The following is a 19,060-nucleotide window of genomic DNA, read 5'->3' on the forward strand; positions in this document are numbered from 1 at the left end:
TCAGACTGCTTGATAATTAAAAATGAAGGCGCATTTTAATTACAGAGTGTGGGATAACCTAAGACCTGAGTTAACGTGCATAATTAATCAAGAAAAAACCCACCTTATGAAACATTCGGTAGACACACAACGGCGATCAATAAAAAAGAGAGTGAATTATGAAACGCATTAAGTTCTGATGTGTACATTTTTATATAGTTTGCAGTCAATTCGACGAAAGTCGATAGATGTTTTAAGTGGCGTGAAAATGCTTCTGGAGTTTTCCCACACTCCTCTTTTTTTTTTGGGGGGGGGGGGGGGGGCGTAGGGAAGTGGTGGGGAGTGGGGAATGTTTCGACAGCCAAAAAAGTCAATCAAACAATTTAGTTGAAGGGGCATGGCCCTCGCTTAGGGCTTCGAAGAATGGTTGAGAATTCGGGGCTGGCTCTCTCTGGGGACCGAGTAAGATTATTTTTCTTTTTGTAAAGCGTAATTTGAGACAAAACACATGGGGTGGGGGGGGGGGGGAAGCACATAAGGAAAAAAAGGACCGGAGCGGACGACACGACCGACCGAGGCGCTAAGTTTGCAGTTTGAAAAGCAAAACACAAAGCAACTTTTCCCAAACCGTGGTGGGGAAATTTTTTTTTACTTAATTGGAGCTACATTATTTTGCCCATCTCCCCACCCCCTCCCCCCCCCCATGGATCCAAGCATTGACAATTAACGAGAGAAAAAAATATATAATCTATTTGTGTATATTTTTGTTCGTTGGGCACGGCGTACGCAATTTGGACGGAATGTGCTTGCGTGGGTTTTGTTGATGCCTGCGAGCGGTTAACGTTGAGAAGCGAGCGATTTAACGCCGGATCGTTGTTTTTCTCGGCAGATCTTTTTCGAGAGGCTGAGGACGTCCTTCTCGCGCGCAAACAAAGCTCACGCCGTGTTCAAATGTAGCGGGCTGGACGCTATGTTCTGCTTCACTTTTTATGCGTTTTTTTGGAGGTAAAAATTCAACGAATTCATGTATATAAACGCAATCGTGCTCGCGGCCACTCGGTTTTTTTTTTGGGGTTGTGCCACGCGTTGAGCATTTCAACGTTGAGCATTTGGGGTGCAGTCGTGGAGGGATGTTAACTACCTCGCTTGGTATGCAGGAAGTCGTGAGTTTGATCCCGACCCTGACGTCTGCTGCATATCTGGAGTGTGCATCTTCTGTCCCCATGGTCGCGTGGATTTTTCTCCGGGTCCTTCGGTTTTTCCCCCCACATTTATAAGCGTGCGTTTAGAGTATTTGGCTGCTGCCATAATTTTTCACGCAATAAGCCACTCAGTTGAGCTATAAATTGGTGGCCAGTTCGCTTCTGAATAAGAGCTATATAGCTCAGTGGGTTTTACAAGGTAGAATAAACAGATCAGTAGTTTACTTTCAACTCTCAAGCTAATTCACCGCTGTGAAGATGGCCGTAGCATTAGTAGTGCGTCGCAAAAGCTTGCTCAATGTGCAACCCGGCCCGGAAAAAAAACCCACATTTAGAATTAATAAACATTAACACATTTTTTTTTTAATGATGAAGGCCAATCTAAGAAACTAATTTTAAACTTAATACATGCCCTTGGTATATGGTTTCAAACCGAGGCGCAGCTCACTCGGTATATTTAGCTGGGCCCTAACCCTAAAAATAATGGCTTCCATTAAAAAGAATATTAATGAATACTGCTGGAAAATATTTATTGGCAAAGGATAATAAAGCACAAATATGAAATGCAACCGCTATGCATCTCTCAGTGTTGCGTACTGTAATGCAATTGGATCCCACGAAATACGTTTGGTGAAATTTTTGGAGCGATTACATTTTCTTCACAGGGGTAATGAATGCGCGAACGATTTTCCAGGCATACAAATGCGTCTCTGTGGGCCCGAGCGTAAATCCAGCAAGCAGTCAAGACATCCATGCAGGAGGACAGCACTGTATAGTGCACTCGACACAGAACACTGTTGTATTTTTGCAAGTGCAAGTTTAAATATAATTGCTTCTTTTTCAAATACTCTGGAACGAAAAAAAAATACGTTAGCACGATAAAATTCTAAAGCGGCCATTTACCGGGCGGCTTGACTGCACGGGCACGCCCAGCAATTTTTCCACCACTAGCACCGTAAATGAAAAATCTATTCATGCAGCAACACCATACCACCGCACACCCGTGTAATATACCCTGGATAATTTTTTTCCACCGTTATTTATTCTTTTTTTTTTATTACTGGGTGTAGACAGTGCTTCAGGGATCTGTTCACTGGGACATCAAGCTGTGTGCCAAGAGGCCCTGTGCCAAGAGGCCCTGTGCAGACAGAAGCCTCATGCGATCACACCTAAAACACACGATTCCCTCCGAAGCGCTCGTTACATCACCAGCTGTGCCTGTTCACAAAGGTGTCTCACGCGGAACAAATGCAACATTCATCTGGATTCCGGCAAGGCCATTAATTTCCTCTCTTGCCAAATACTACTCCGCTACTGTACGACGACCACTTCCAATTCCACAGATCGCCAATCACAACTCGTCCATCTGTCCACGCATCCCTTGGTTTCGTAATCGGCTGAAATTAAGTTGCTTAACTTTGGCAATTAACGTCCGAGCGTCGCCAAGCGAAAAATCAAAGACCAATCACCAATGAGCATCCGCCGAAGAACGCAGGGGCCATGCGCGCACGTGCCAAAAAAAAACCCGACGTCTCAATCCCCACCGCGGACGCTTTGAAAAGGGGAAGCAAATCTGTGTACGTGCAGCCACTAGTCATTTATTCCAATCTCCCGGAGGCCGCGCGGAAGCCCTTTTGAAAGGGGAGGCGATAACGGAGCGGCGTGCGGGCGGGCGATACGTCGGGGAAGCATTATCGACGCCCGGAGCCACGTCCTGATGAGGGGTCTCGGAGAACCGCGGTCGGTCCCTCGACCGGGGGGGGGGGGCTCCGGTCGCATCGCATGGGTGGTCATTTGTGAACCGGATGGCAATTGGTGAACCGAGTGCCCATTTCCGAACCTGCTACCAAGACTGAAAACATCTGTGGAAAAAAAAAAAACACCAGCGAAAAATAACTTTATAGCTTATCGGATTCGTCCAGTATATATAAACATTTCGAATATTCTGATTCTGAAACGCAATGATGTCGCGCTCCACCGGGTGCGGTGACGGTAACGCCATGACCCCCGGGGGCCCACGATTGTTGGTGCCGTGATCGAGCGGCGCACATGAGACGGCTGCTCGCGAAGCTCCCAAGGTGGCCGATGACTCGGTTTGGCAAAACCGCCCATTGAAGTACTGGCCATCAAGGAACGGGTCCTGTTCAAGAATTGGAGATTTCGCACCATACGTAGCCAACCGGGCTAAATCGCAAATTGCCCCTAATGAAAACAACTCATCGACGTTTTCCTGGATGAATAAAGGACCAGTGTTCTTTTCGTCTTTAAACCAGAAACCTATACATTGCTCAGACTGGGACCGTAAACTGGGCAAACAACGCCAAGTAATAAAACGTGTCGAAATTTAACGAGCAAGGTCCTTTGAGGATTCCCACCTGCGAGAGGCAAACCCCCTTTCGGCCAGATCGCCCAGGAAATCGCCCGATTTCGTCGGATCTCGGAAGCAAAGCAGGCTCGAGCCTGGATGTCGTTGTTCAACAACGGCAGCAAATGCATTGTTGTTCTGTACTTCTCCTCCCTCCTACACGGTGAAGTATGGCCGGGTGGGCGGGGGAGACCCTCATCTAGCAGTGGATTGACAAAAAAGGGCCGTGCTTGCGACCGTCCTGTGATATTTTTAATAATAAAACAAAAATATTGATTAAAATGTTCCCATGCACAAGAACAATTGCGGTGGTTCAGTGCTCAACTCCATTGTTCGTCTCCAAGTAAACAATGGAAGAATGCCCTTTCTCGCAAGAGACAGGAGTCTCTTAATACGGTACCCATTGCCCACGGTCCCACGAAGCTGTTCTCATGTTGTCCCTGCCGACGGCACCATGGGGCCTGCTGTGCATGTACAGTCACAAAGGTCCAAGTTGATTTCTGCTCAAATGGCCGTTGAGGCAGTGGCTCATCTCTGGTTTAGAGCCCAGAGCCAGTGGTGCAAATTCCTTATTCGTATTCTAGGGGCGAAGCTATTCAAAGGACGAAACTCTGTTGACTTACTCCCCCGCAAAGTGGTACTCTTTTTATCTACCCTGAAGGGATGATGGGCCGTAGCAACCGCCCCCCCCCCCACCCAGAGCAACCAACAAAGATTTAAACCGTCAGCTGTGAAAACACTACTAACCCGCGAATTTGGAATATACACAGCAATAACCATCACCCCCCTAACCCAACCGCCAAAAACTTGGCAAGAACCTCCTGAACGAGTCGTGAGGCTCGGCGAGCCTTTTCTGGCCAAGCGAGCGGAATAAACAACACCAACAACGCCGCCGACCTTCACAGACTACGAGCCGCTCGAAAACGCTGAGCCACCCTCTGGCAGACTGCCGTGCCCGTGCATGTGCAACCCAAAACTACTAATTCAACTATTTATTTTTATTTTACCAGGTAACGTCCACTGAGCTATGTAGCTCTTTTTCAGAAGCGACCTGCCCATCACAAATAATAGCTCGACGAAGTGGCCCGTCACGTGGAAATTCATAGCAGCCAAATACTCTAAAACGCACGGCGATCATAAACGTGGCGGGAAAAAGCGGAGGGCCTGGAGGAAAAATTCCACGCAACCACGGGGAGAGGAGACACACAAACCCCAAATACACCGGCGGCGTCAGGGGTCCGGAGTGAATCCACTACCTCCTGCATACCGGGCGCGGTAGTTGACATCTCGCCACGACCCCCCCCCCCCAAACACCACCACGGGTGAAAGCGGCACCAACGGCACCACGTTCACAGGTACCCCGACACGGCAACCGTCGTCAGGGAGAAGCCAGCGGGGACCGCGCGCGCAAGCAGCTGGAACGCTCGTGAGGCGCAGCTGCAGCCACGCGGCTCGCACAAGCGCGAGCGGGGTGAGGGGGAGGGGGGGAGAACGGCAAGGTCGCGGCCGTCCCTCGAGGGGGGGCGTTGACGGGAAGCCAATGTCACGCATTGCCCCCCCCCCCGCCTCCTCCCGTTGGCACGACGCCGGGTCCGATCGCGAGCGGCCGGCCGCTCGCGTTATTTTCTCAATTTCAGCCACGACGACGGATGGATGCCTCTGGGGCTCACGGTGCGGAGCAATGCGACCGGAGTTGTCCACCCATCGTTGCCGTCGCCAACACGGCTGCCATTGGAGTGAAAACAAGGTGCAGGTGCAGGCCCCCAGCAATTGTTGCTTGCTCGAGCCGCTGCTGGCAGAGGAGGAGGAGGAGCTTCATGGAGAGCCCCTCCGGAGGGTATTTGCGGTCTACTCTTCCCACGCGCGCCTGGCGTCTGGGGAAGAGGCGACAGTAGGCACGCCTAAACCCACCGCACGCGAGCTGCCGAGCGACCAACTGCGGCGAACGCGACGGGCCTGCTGGGTGGGACACAGGAGGCGGTGGAGGGGGAAGATTTTACAAGAACCCTGTCCCCATTCGCCGCTGTGTTGCAGAGGTTCACGCTTTCAGATTCCAGCGGCCGCCCTGGTTATTAGCACAAGTGGTCTTGAAAGATCCGCCGATGTAATCCGCAAGCGTGGGCCCGTCGTGGGTTGGCATCGCTGTGAAATAATTGACCGAATTAGAATATTTTCCCACGAATTATTCAAATCGGGATTAGACGTGGAAAACGTCACCCCCTCCTGGCAGACTAATTGCTCCAGGTAAGTCTTGTAAATGAGACTCGTGGTCGTCTCTTGAGTTTTCATCTTACACCAAAGGCAGCATTATTTTGAACGATGTGAGCAAAGCAAAACCCTGTAAAGTAAGTGAAGGAGTCGGGTAATACCTCTTGCGTCAATCCCCATGAAGGTGGTTTTATTGTTAGAATGCATTTTTTTTGTGCTATTTATACCGATGAGGGCGCTAATGATGATGGAAGACAATTTGACTCCACGCTCCAGGAGACAAATTTCAAAGGTATCGATTTTGCCGATTTTGCAAGGGTTTTTACGCTCGCAGGATGTCCAAAGCGAAGTGCCGGGAATGTTCATCAAGTGGCGAGCTCCCCTATCAGATCAAAGCACACCTCTTATCCTAATGAAGTAATTAGATAAATTACTGAGCTTGGCTAACCAAGACTTCAGCTCAAGCAGGAGATTTTTCAAGGTCACGCAGGCAAGGAGGTCTGGTTGGGGCGGTGGTGTAGCCTGGTGGCGTAGCTGGCGCGCGAGCCAATCAAGAGCTGTGAGAAAAGTCCAGTGTACGTGGTACAGTTGTCTACCCATGCAACAACAAATAAAAAAAAGTGCCTTCCGAGAGCAAAACAACACGGGGAATCCGAAGCCTGTCCAGATTGCACCACCTTTGTTGTACACATTTCACACACAAACCCCCCCCTGTGATGGGGCCACTCGCTCGAACAAGGTGGCATTACGTTTTATTTAAGCAGCAGAAGGAGAAGATGGGAATCGGTCTAGCAGATTTATCCTCGTTGGGGCTCATCAGCAGAAGATAGCCAGCTCCCATTGTCCCTGTGCAGCCTTCCCCTGCACTGGAAGGACACATTCGGGTCACAGCCCAAGGGGCTCTATCCGGTGATGAACCAAAAGGAAGTGAATGCTGAGAAAGCGAATGTTGAAGATTACGAAACCCACTTACCAGCGTGGGTCACTAACAACGAACGAGCTGCTTTCCCCCATCTTAAAAAGGCACCGATTTATCATTTTAAGTGGAAATGTTACAAAAGCAGGAGAATTCCATGTTCGATACAGCATACACTAATTAGCAGAGGTGGTTAAACCGAATCAATATTAATTGTTTTGTCGATTAAAATAATGATTGAACTTGCGATATGTGCACTAAATCGCGTTTTGATAATGGATGTTTTTGCAATTCATGATAATGGGTTCACGTGACCCCTGCAGCCACTAGTGGCCGCTGCAATCACCGCTATGTAAACAAAACCATTGATCTTTGAATCGAACCACGACCTTGAATCACGACTATTCATCAAATCACCGGCGGGGTGAATTGTTAAACCTATGCTGATTAGTCTCTGCCTGGCCCAAGAGATTGAGCATTTCAAACGACTCACATTTCCTTCCAAAATAAATTATTTATACAACAAAAGCACAGCCCGGGGAATTAAAGGTGGAGGGCTCTTTGAAGGTCCATACAACAACAAAAAATACTTCGGTCCAGGAAACAAGATTGATAGAAAGCCCTCCAATAACAACTCTTCACTTACCAGATAATTACAACGATGTGCACAGGTAAAGGTGCAATCCTGCTATTGGTGGCAGGTAAAGGTGCAATCCTGCTATTGGTGGCAGATGCTACTGCTGGAGGACGGGCCTCCCACTGAGGGCTGTCTGTCTAGAGTGCCCCTCTCTAGAGGGGCACGTGGTCCACTCTTCCAAGCTGGCCAGAAGTCTTCGAAGAAGTGGGAGGTATCCATTATCTGCCGATCGACTTACCAAATTCATACTTGTGGGTGCACGGAGGGCAGGGAATTAAGAAACGCCAACCGCCTCACCAGAAATCGAGTCAAACCGGTGACGCCGATTTGAAAGTCCAGTGGGCTAACCATTACACCGTGGTGGCGATCCCGTCAACGCCACGGCTAACGGATGGAAGACCAAATAAACCTCACCCACGAGAAAACGCTGATATTGCTGACATTGATTAAATAAATAAGCTTTGGTCACAGGTGGCAAATACGCTGTGATGATGATTGCGGCCCTCTGAAAGTGCACATCATTAAGCATGCAAATTAGTTTAATCAAAATAACGGCAAAAGCTGCAAAATCACGTCCCATTGTCGAGGCGTCCTCCGCCAGCCGACCTTGCTTGAGGCGCTCAGGTGGTCCTGAGAAAATGTTGCGTAATTCTTTTTTTTTCCTCCACAGGGGGTTCGATTTAATATTTTCATATCCTGAACGCGAGTGGAAGGCTACCCATGCGGATTCTCACGGGGCAGGCGGCTCCACTAATGCGACTGTAATTTCTTGGCACTTATAAAATTATATATATATTTAAATTCGACTTGCTTTCACCTGGCGTCCACCAGCATTTGCTCAGTGTTCCAGTGTCACATCGTATCCCTCCGCCCCCGCCGCCCCCCCCGGAAGAGCCTTTTTTTAGTCTGGCGTGTTTTGTCACCCAGAGAAGCACCGTCTAGCATCAGTGCTTCACGTCAGTTTCTGCCGAGCAGCTGTTCGTGGGCTCAGCTGTTTAAAAAATGCGAGACAAAGTAAAAAAAAAGTCAATTGCAAAAAAAAAACCGATTTGGTTCTTTCGGTAACGTCACGTAAGAAATAAATAAAATAATAGAATACGACGTTTCGATTGCAACACAAGCAACCATCATCAGGTACAAATGAATGAGAAAACAAACCTAGTAAACTTAGAAATATAATGCAATGCAACACTGAGAGTCGGCCAACACAACATTCAACACACCACCTGGTTGATTACGTTCTTCCAAAGATTGCTAAATTTTAGAGAGAGATAAAAAATCGACACAAAGACAAACAGAGAGAGACACACACACATAGGCACACAGAAAGACAACGTCTCTGTCTCGAGGCCTTAAAGAGAGAGAGGGGGGTGGGGCAGAGGGGGAGTTGCGTGGAATTCCTGCCCATAGGGGGCGGACGAGCCGGGTACTGGACTTCAAAACAAACAAGCACGGAACGTTGTGTGGAATTCCTGCCCATAGCGTCCGGAGGATTCTATTGTTATTTAATTGATTTTCTTTCTACGTGACTTTACCGAAAGCACCAAAGAGTAATTCCTGCAGTCGCGAAAGCTTCGAATCTAGTTTGCAAAAAAAACATTTCACTCTGTATAATTTTCAACGACAAAGTTTCATAACAAAGTTAGCTAACTGATGCGTAAATCACAAACAGAATGTAGATTTGACAGTCATTAAAAAAACGCTTTTCAAAAACGTAGTTCTAATAATAATCGTAATGAATTTCATGGGTGCAATAGTTATCAGACTGAACCAGAGGTCGCCGGTCGGAACTCCCAGCGCGTGGCGGTAGAAATAATGGCGCAAGTTAAATTTGATCCTCCAACGCGCCGCCCTCGGCCCACACGGCATAACAATTGGGTGCAGCACAGCCAGCCGATGTCGGTCAGGTGTGTGGGGGGACTCCCATCGCTTTCAACTACATCTGGCTAGCGTCGAAGAATCGGTCAAAATACCCTTTTAGAAGGTTTCTCTAGAGCTACCTTTAGCAGGGGGCCCTTCTGCTCGACATCAGTGGGTCGAGTAAGAAATTGCAGCGCTGCACAGAGTTTAACAATTCGTATTTTGTCCCACCCCCTCCCTTCTGCGGCCGTCTGGAACGCTCTTCCTTCCGATATTAAGAAGCCACTGGAGCTATACACTTTAAAATCAAGATTGAAATCTCATTTTTTACACTGCGTTTTGTGTTTAGTTTGCTGTCCTTCCCCCGCACCTTCAATTAGCACGGTTGGCTACGTACGGTGCGAACGAAGTTCAACGTACTTACGTACGTACAGGTGCACGAGTCCTGCAGGTTCTGTAACACTGGGTTTGATGCGCAGAGGGGACGAGCAAACACCCCCCCCCCTCCTCGAAACCTCGCCGTCTCCCAAAAATCAATAGATTAAAAGGAACCGGCATTGCGGTACGTGTCAAAAATTCAACCGATTAAAAGAGATACTGCACATTTGATCTCGGCCAAAAAGGGCCAAGAAGCGACGGCTGTACAATGCGTTTCAAGCACAAGCATGTTTGGCAATTACGTGGAAAAAAATACGGGCTTCAGAGGAGAGCAGCTACAATCATTGAAACCTGCAGCTACGGAGTAGTGGGTGCGTGGAGGGGGATCTTGAAGCCTCAGGGGGCCCATGAGCGATGGTCTGTGCTGCATTAACACAGTTCAAAGGTGAACGGGTAGGGAGAATGCAGTGGGGAAGGGTGGCAGTTGCTCCTGCTGGGAGCCCCATATAGCCGATGATTGCTGCCGGAATGGCTGCTGCACAACAGGGGGGGTGGGGGTGCTCGCACTTATTTTTATTTCACCTTTCCAGTGGAGCTGCAGCTTGCCCCCCCCCCCCACCGAATGCAATTAAATAACTTATTTTTTTGGGGGGGGGGGGGGAGGGAGGGGAGAGCAGAACAAACGCCTGAAAAATCATGTCGTCCCCGATTTTACATCAACCGCAAAAGGTGCGGCCCGGCGTGCCGTCAATCCTGCGGTGACTGTGCGCCGAGGCTCAAGCCGACACCTGGCTTCGAGGGTGTGGCCGTCTACAGATGCCTTCCTATGCCAGGAAAGTTGAGCCATTCAAGCCCCCCACGTAATTTGCCCCCCGTGCCAATTTAGCCAAGGTTCCAAATCAAGCATGAATCCACGACAGCGTTCCATTATCCGTTTAAGTTAAAAGCGATTGTGACAATTAACATCACTTTAAAACACCCGTGTAACGTGTGACCATTTGTACGATTACTACCCCCGAGGTATGGAATTCCCCTTCCCCCAGCACTCTGTGCTGTGGGGCCCCCTGCTGCTACTCGTCAGGGTCAAGCTCCAGACATTCCCCATAATCAGCCAGTCTATCCACTGCTAGATGAAAACATCCCCATACCGTCACAGGTTGGGAATAATTGGTGTAAGCAATTGCAGGGCTTCATTACAAATATATACATAAACTAAACGATAACACTAAACTATTTTTACCAGGTACGGCCCACTGAGCTATATGGGTCTTTTTTAGAAGGGACCTTGGAAAAAAATTTTTTCCCAACGAAGTGGTTTATCACGTGGAAATTTATAGCAGCCCGATACTCTAAACGCATGTTGATTCTAAATGTGAAAGGAAAAACCGGAAGACCTGGAGAAAAATCCACGCGACCACAGGGAGAACATGCAAACTCAAGATATACAGGCGTCAGGGTCAGGATCGAACCTATGACCTCCTGTATAAACAGGTACTGCAGATTCTCACGTGAACATAATACATTATATGATTACATTAACACACCACTGATCTTTGCCCCTAATAGGCTCACAGTTTTTCCATCACACCTTTATGCTATTTAAGACCGGACACAGGAAAGACATTTTCACAATTCTGGCTAATCGCCCGATGATGCTGGTTGTAATCACCAGCGAAATGTCACGTCATTCAAATTGTAAATGTTGTGCTTTCACTTTCCAACCACATTGGTGTGCTGAAGTAGTAACAAATTGTCACGTTCTGTTTTACGTGGCAAACCCTCACTAATTGGCTGTACCGGATGGTGGTGGGTTAACGACATGTTTTAGTTTTATTTGTATGCGTTTGAGTATTTGTTTACCTTTCTTATACTTTGCACTGCTATCATGTTTTTGTATTGGTTGTTGTTGTAACGTTCTTACCCGCCCCTACTGGGCACCTGTGAAAAAGAGCTTTATAGCTCACCAGATTCCCTCAGTACAAATAAACATTCTGATTGCGATTCCGTTATTTACACGATCTAACCCAAAAACAACCTTAGTCATGACCTCCTGCATACCGGGCGAGGGAGTCAACATCTCGCCACCGCGGCTCGTTTCTGTGGCACCGTGACCGAGAGGCACGAAATACGGAAATGGTGGGGGGGGGAGGGTGTGTGGTGACTCACTTGCGTGACTTCTTCTGGCCGGTTCCGTCCGGGCCCTCACCACAGTCGTAGGCCTGCACGGAGAAGGTGTAGTCACGGCGAGCCTTGTTGGCGGTGTCGGCGTCGTCAGGCCCCCGCGATGGACAACCCAGCGGGTGAGTGGCCCTCACGAGGCCCTCACCGCTCTGCCCGTCCACCAGCACCACCTCGAAGGGGATGTCGCCCGCGCCACTTACGCGGAAACCGCATATCTCTCCTGAGTGGTTGGGACACGCATGGGGCACAGAGATGAGGGATTCATTACTGTTGTTGTTGTTGTTGCTGCTGCTGTCATCGTCGTAGTCGTCAATGCCGTTACCTCTACCATCATCATCATCAATGTGTAATATCATCATCATTATCGTCATCATCGTCATCATCATCATCATCAATACCATCACCTCTGTCATCACCATTATTCATTGCAGTGCACTTCATATATATAGTATACATACACCCATCTGGACTTTGTGGATGACTAGGCTAAAGATATTCTCTATAGGGTCTCTCTTGAGCCCCTCTAGTAGAGGCCCTTCCACCAGCAGTGGCTTGAACAAGCAACTGCAGGGCTGCCCTAGAATTGAATTCGAGTCACAACCATTGGCACGCAGCAACATAAAAGCACCACTCCGCCCTCCCACAAGAACCTGGCTTGCAGCACATGCAAGCAAAATTACGATTTGGACAATAACAAAAAAAATTCATCACAATGATAAAATCACGAGCACCTCAAGGTTGACTCAAACATCGCGCATTCAACCGAATCAACACGTTAATACATGGAGGCTATTTCACCAATGTATACAATTGCTATCATTAGCAATTCGCGGGAGAAATTCTGTAACGCCGTGTCAGTACGGAGAGGAGTGGGGGGGGCAGTGGGAAGCCATCCCGGGCCCTGAAAAGATGTATTGCCACAAGTAATCTAATGTCTTGGGCAATTTGCCAAACTCGTGCCAGGCTGTGGGAAAGAATAAAAAAAAGGATGGTGCATGGGTAGGGGCCACTGGGTGGGGGTGGGAGTGCAGGCAGGGTCTGCAGCACCATGCCCACAGATTCACCACGCACTTCGGAAGCCACGGTGCAATTTGGAGGGGTCCACATATTTCTTACGAGTAAACACCCTCCCCCCCCCTGCCCATTTCCATCCAAACCGACTGATTAATTTATAGACCCACATTTGGCAATGGCGCGTACGCATCCACACGTTGTCGACACACAGGCCCGCGGTGAAAATAGTGAAGCTGCTCTAATCGGAGAGCGTACTATCCGATGGTTGTATGTACTCCGCATCCTAAATATAATGTCAGAGAATAATGTTAGTCCGCAAAATGGATTCTTCTTGCCATCCACGCCTTTTCCACAGATAGCAGCAAGTTACTTAGTTGCCAGTGCCAACTGATCTTATTATCCACATATGCATCACCGAGTCAAATGTCAAGTTCCACGCTTATTTTGTTGAACCAGGTGAGAGAACTCAAGGGGACCAGGATGAGTCTCATTTGCAAGAGTGACCTGGGTGACCACAAAAGCTGCGCGTGGCTTCACGGATAAGCGACATTAATCCTAACATCCACGTTTCTTACAGATAAGTGGAGGAGACGCTCAGAAATCGTCGTTAAAATTAATCCTGCTATCTGCATCAATCCTTGAATAGCCACACGGAAAGTCATTTTCCACGGACAAACTCGGGGTAATAGGATCTGCCAACAGCACTCCCACCCTCGGCCATTGCCAATGATGATAGAAGTTTAACTTTAATGTGTATGGATCCACACTGACAAAGTGCCTCTTATAACATCGCTTAGTTAAGAGCTACGGAGTTAGTTCATAAACTGAAAATGTTCCAGGGCGCAGGGGAAAGAGATGTTTCTCACAGGGCCTCTGTGAGAAACATCTCGGGAAAGTGGACACGTTCAAGCGGTGGCGCCCGCGACGGAAGCCTCCCGCCTCCGTTTCATCGACGTGCCATCGCCAACACCGGGGGTCCACTGGCGAAGAGCGTCTCCCCGGCGGTGACCGAAACGGTCAGGGGCCAGGGAACTTCAACCTCTCAGGACCCACGACGCCCGGGCGGACGCCTCGGGCCTCATTGCATCAGAGTCCTGCGCACCACCACCACCACCAAACAAAACTATTTATAAACTAAGCTATACTATTTGTTTTTATTTTACCAGGTAAGGCCCACTGAGCAATAAATATGCTTGTCAGAAGCGACCTGGCCACAAATGATGGCTGAACGAAGTGGCTTATCACGTGGAAATAACGGCAGCAGCCAAGCACCCTAAACGCACGCGTTTCTTACTGTGGTCGGAAAAACCGGAGCACCAGGAGAAAAATCCACGAAACCGCAGAGGGAGAGACATGCAAACTCCAAATATAGAGCAGGCGTTAGGGTCGGGATCGAACCCACAACAACCTTGCCGCATACCAGCCGAGGTAGTTAACATCTCGCCACCGCCATCATCACCGGTAGCGGTGCTGGAGCCAACCTCGGTGCAGACCGTGAGGCCGACGGCAAACACCTCGGGGGGGTCCTGGACTGTGCTCGGCGTGTTGGCGTGCTCACGACTATCGTGCGGGCCTGGCAGTGTCTCGTGGGACCCTTGCGGAGCTCCGGCCGGGGGCAAGCGACTGACGATGACCACTCGTAGACTGGAGAGGTGGTGGACTGTGACGAGTGGGCGCGTAGCCACAGCATCTGAAGCTGCGCGATGCAGTGACCGTCTCACCGTCGAGCAATGACGGTCACCGCATCGCGCGGTTTCAGACGCGCTTCTGCGGCCGTCTGGAACGCTCTTCCTTCCGTTGTTCGGAAGCCACTGGAGCTCTGCACTTTTAAATAATCTAGAATTAAAAATCGTTTGGCCTTCCCCCTGCAGCTCCGATTAGCATGGTTGACTTTGTATGGTGCGACAAAAGGTCTACATACATACATGCATACCTCGCCCAGCACCCACCCAGCACCTGCCGTCAGTCTGCGGGCAGCAGCAGCAAATCAAGTAGGACCACTTGGAGATGCTGCGCTGTACGCGAGCCAAATAGCGAGAGGCATACTGGGTTGTAGTGTGCTGGGAGCAAAACATATTTCCAGAGCAAAGCCCTGAACAGCTCCCTCCCGATGCAATTAAGCCCTGGCAGAGATTATGAAACAATAAGCCAGCAAGAACTGCCATATTATTCGCGACCGGCTAAAATGCCCGTAAACCCCTACATCCTGGCCAAATGTTGTAGAAAAAAAAATACCCCAAAAACCACACTCAAGAAGAGGCCATCGGCCTTGGGCGCAACGTCGCCGTCAGTGGATGAACGCACGCGATCGACGGCGACAAAACCTCGCCGCTCTCCTTGGTTCCCACCGAAGGAGACGACAGATGAAATAGCCGCACAAAAATGTGATTAAATGCACCACCTGGTTACCTGCTACACGACGATGCAATGAACGCCGTGCCCCCAGCTGGCGCGCTTGCGCCCTCAGCCGTGAGCCCGCACGCCCACGCCCACAGACGTGCCACCGCCAGCTCGAAAAAAAGATGCGAGCCTAATGGTCCCTGGACGGCAACGATTGATGGAATCAATTCCCCCGCCACCCCCGTCCTTAAATGTCAAATGTTGTGCTGGACGCAGCACTGTGCAATATATCAGGGGTTGACGTTGCGTATATTGGATGTCCCAAATTTAAAACGACATTATTGGTGCAGCAGTAGAGTTGTTCGCTCTTATTATTATTATTGTTGCGGACTGTTTTACTCTCTCCCACTGGCAAAAGCTTAATGGAATATCCCACATTTGAGCTCCCCGCAACGCGAACCCGTCGATGGACTAACTGTGGTGTACCCCAATTGTAGAAGTGGGGAATTCAAGGAAACGTAGCCCCCATGGTCTCGACCGCCGGGTCGGGAGACCGAATCGAACCGGCGACCTCTACACCGCAAGTCCGCAGCGAGCCGACCGTTACACCTATGGCAGCATCCCTCTTATCGTCACTATTGTTGCCGTTTCTGTTGTCGGTGCTGAAGGAGCGACGTCGGTCTACATTTTGAATGGGTCTGCTTATATAACGAGTCACTGTTTGGCTGTTAACACTTTGTTAACGCTTTGTTTACACTTTGTTTTACCCACGGGTTTGCGGCAGTTGACCGGGGGCAATCGTTATCGATAGAGAGCGCAGTTAATGCAGCCGGGATAACCTGGCGCACCGTGATGCGCCCCTAATGAAGGCAAGAGTGCCTCGTGGGCAGATTCGACCGACAAGCCGAGATGCTGCCGCGCTACCGCCGCCGACACGGCGCTGTCAGTTAATTATAGAGAGCATGTCCCGAACACGTGGACTCGTGTGTAACAAGGCGCGACCATCTCCAAATCACTCCATCATCTCTCAGTCGTCACAGAACAAGCAACGCAGAGGCACGCCATGACCAACGACTTATCAATTCTGCAACAACAAACCCACCCCCCACCCTCCTACTATTTAAACAAAAAATGTATTCATTTTTCTACTGCATAGGTTTCCACGATTTTAGCACCACAGATCCCCCCCCGACATTTTTTCAGGCTGTTCCGCGCGTTGTTGTTCAGCAGGAAGTCCGACGTTTTGCTCCACGTGCTCGCGCGCCGACCTCAACCCACTGAACTCAAGGAGCCCCCCCCACCGCCACTCAGCACGTTGAGCAAGAACTATCGGACATCGTGCCAAAAAAAAAAACCCGGATAACTTTTTTGTTATTATTATTGTTTTTTGAGAGCACCCCGACCCATTTGGATTTTCTGTATGATTTATATTTGTGTGTGTGTGTTACGAACCTGGCGAACAGAGTTCGATTCCAGCTCATTGCCTACACCAGTGACGATTATCTGAACCGGTCATGGGCCTCCCCCCCCCCCCAGGTCGACTCGTACCTTATGTGGCATGTAAAAATCGCCACTAACAAGACACGGTGTTGAGCACCCACCCCCTCGTGTGCAATGCCGACTCTTATAGGTGCTCGCTAACAGCATTTGCCCCAGCAGTATGTTATGCCTTTGCAAGGGATCTTTTTTGTGTCTTGTAAAATGAGTAAAAACAAATACATTCTGACAAAAATATTTGAAACGACTTAACAATAAAGTCCCGCTGTATTTGTCGCCTGTGACAATTGCAGGAGCTGCACTGGCCTACCGTGTCCGTGTTACTCTGTGCGGTCGGGATGTTATCGTTTAAAGCCTTCCGATGCATTGTCGGGATGTACCCGAGTGTCGTCCGACATTCCGCCCCACGCTTCCCTCAACGTCGGACATCGTGCCCGGTTAAAACGCGGTGTCAACCCGAAAAACACATCGGCGAGCTGCACGGCGCAACCAGAAAAACCCCACGCCACCGGTTGTTGTTGTCATTCCCTTAACGCCGTTCAAATCAGGCAACGGCATTGCCAAGTTCGACTCATTAAGCCAGCACGCGATTGTTTACTCCACAGCTGTTCTTCGTTGCAAGGACCACGGGCCACTGGTGACCCCCCGGTGACCTTTAGTGCGCCCCCCCCCCCCACACCTTGAAGGCGGCCCTCGCACTGATGATGTTTCATCAGCAAAAGTGGCCCCGTCCCTCTGAAAATTAGTGAAGGACGCTGGTTTTACTCCATCGAGGTTTGCTTTTTGTGTTTAGTTTGTCGTCCTTCCCCCCCGCCTCCCCGCACCTCCGATTAGCACGGTTGGCTATGCGCGGTGCGCCAGAAGTTCAACACACGTACGTACATTTCAACTTGGGGACTTGCCATCATCTGCGGGGTTGGAGACCGCGTGCTTTTAACGACGCCGTTGTCGAGTTCCGTTTTTTGTTCATGCCCCATTCTCACCGAGATATTGGAACCATTTGTTTCGAGCGTTCATCCATAGAGCAGTTCGCTCTTTGCGACGTTCTTACAGGCGAACGTCGTTTGTAATCTGTCGTTTCAACGTTGCAGGGCCTGTCAGACTTTCTGGGCCGAGTGGCCGGCGGAATATATTTTTGAGAACCTTTGAAAAAAACAAAACACAACTGTCCACGAGAGATAAAAGTAGATTAGGCTTAGTTTTTGTTGGGTAAGTAGCTTTTTTTACCCTTTTCAAACTAAAGTTTAAGCCTTTAAAATCCACCTGTCTGTACGTTTACATGGGGGTCACGACCACGGCCTTAAAACAAATGACGTAATGCTCAGGAAATGTTTGTATAAACTTGCGTTGCTTTACGATATTTAGCCTATAGAAATCTGGCCATTGCGAGGCTTGATAAGTAACATTATTACGACCGAAATAGTTCCAGGGACAAAACGCACGTTTCGAGAGCGTTACAGAAGCCAACGGAACCAGATCACGTTTGTAAAAAATGTGATTCCGGACATACAGTACCCTGGCGTCTACAAACTAAGTTGCCTCTGTGGTAGTAGTTACATTGGAGAAACCAAACGACATGTCTCGGACCGCATTCGTGAACACAAAGCAGACCTTAAACACGGTAGGACCAACACCTCGGCCGTGGCAGATCACTGTTAAAATTCAGTAGGCTCACATGACGTTGACTTCTCCAAGACAGAGGTTCTCTGCAAGCCATCTGGCTACCATGAGAGATTCGTTCATGAGGCTATCCACATATAGAAACACAGAGAAAATTTCAACCGAGAAGATGTATTCTGGCTTAGCAATCATTGGAAGGATTTGATAAACCATTTCGGGTCTTAATTGATTGTTCACGCTTAAGGTGGTTTTCCGACCGCATCCATTATTTTCGTCTCCCCCCTCCTCTTTTCCGAACATAGATGGACTCGTCCATCTGAATAACTGCCAAATCGCTCTCCGTGGTGCTAACGTAAAAAAAACCGCCACTTTTTTCAAAATTTCTTGCTGTGGTTTTCACACCTGATGACGATTGCTTGTGTTGCAGTCGAAACGTCGTGAGAATTGTATTGTTTTATATTTTTCTTATTTTATTGTTTCCCTTCTACGTGACTTTACCGAAAGAACCAAGAATATGAATCCCTGCAGTCACGAAAGCTTTAAATCAAAATTTAAGTGTGAAATATGTTTAATTCTACATGCGGAAAAAGTGCGTCCAGTCTTATCCTCCGCTCCGTTTTACGCTCCGCGTTCTCGTCGGTAAAATTCCGTTTTTACAATGATCCCAAAAACATGGAATCCCCTCCCCCACCCCACCCCCATCAAGCTCCACGCCACAGGAGCAGAGAGAGCCTCGTAATGAAGCAGCGAGATCGCGACGCGACGAATTGAGAAGTCCACGAATTTCGAGGGAAGCCGCCAATGCCTGCGAGCACGAGCGAGAAAGAGAGAGAGCGAGAGCACTACGAACCAATTTAACAAAA

The 19,060-nt window shown here is 49.1% G+C and overlaps 1 protein-coding gene and 1 pseudogene across 1 annotated transcript in view; both read right to left on the minus strand.

Moving 5' to 3' along the window:
- CLSTN1 (calsyntenin 1) overlaps positions 1 to 19,060 on the minus strand; it is a 154,419-nt gene that overhangs the window by 56,203 nt on the left and 79,156 nt on the right. The window contains exon 3 of the mRNA XM_032962242.2: positions 11,712 to 11,946. Within this exon, the coding sequence (XP_032818133.1) occupies positions 11,712 to 11,946 (235 nt within the window). The remainder of the gene's footprint in view (positions 1 to 11,711; positions 11,947 to 19,060) is intronic.
- On the minus strand, positions 9,597 to 9,804 carry LOC116947055 (U2 spliceosomal RNA; annotated as a pseudogene).

The sequence above is a fragment of the Petromyzon marinus genome, chromosome 28 (assembly GCF_048934315.1).
Source record: "Petromyzon marinus isolate PM22_M1 ecotype Great Lakes invasive population chromosome 28, UKy_Petmar_22M1.pri1.0, whole genome shotgun sequence".
NCBI classification, from domain to species: Eukaryota; Metazoa; Chordata; class Hyperoartia; order Petromyzontiformes; family Petromyzontidae; genus Petromyzon; species Petromyzon marinus.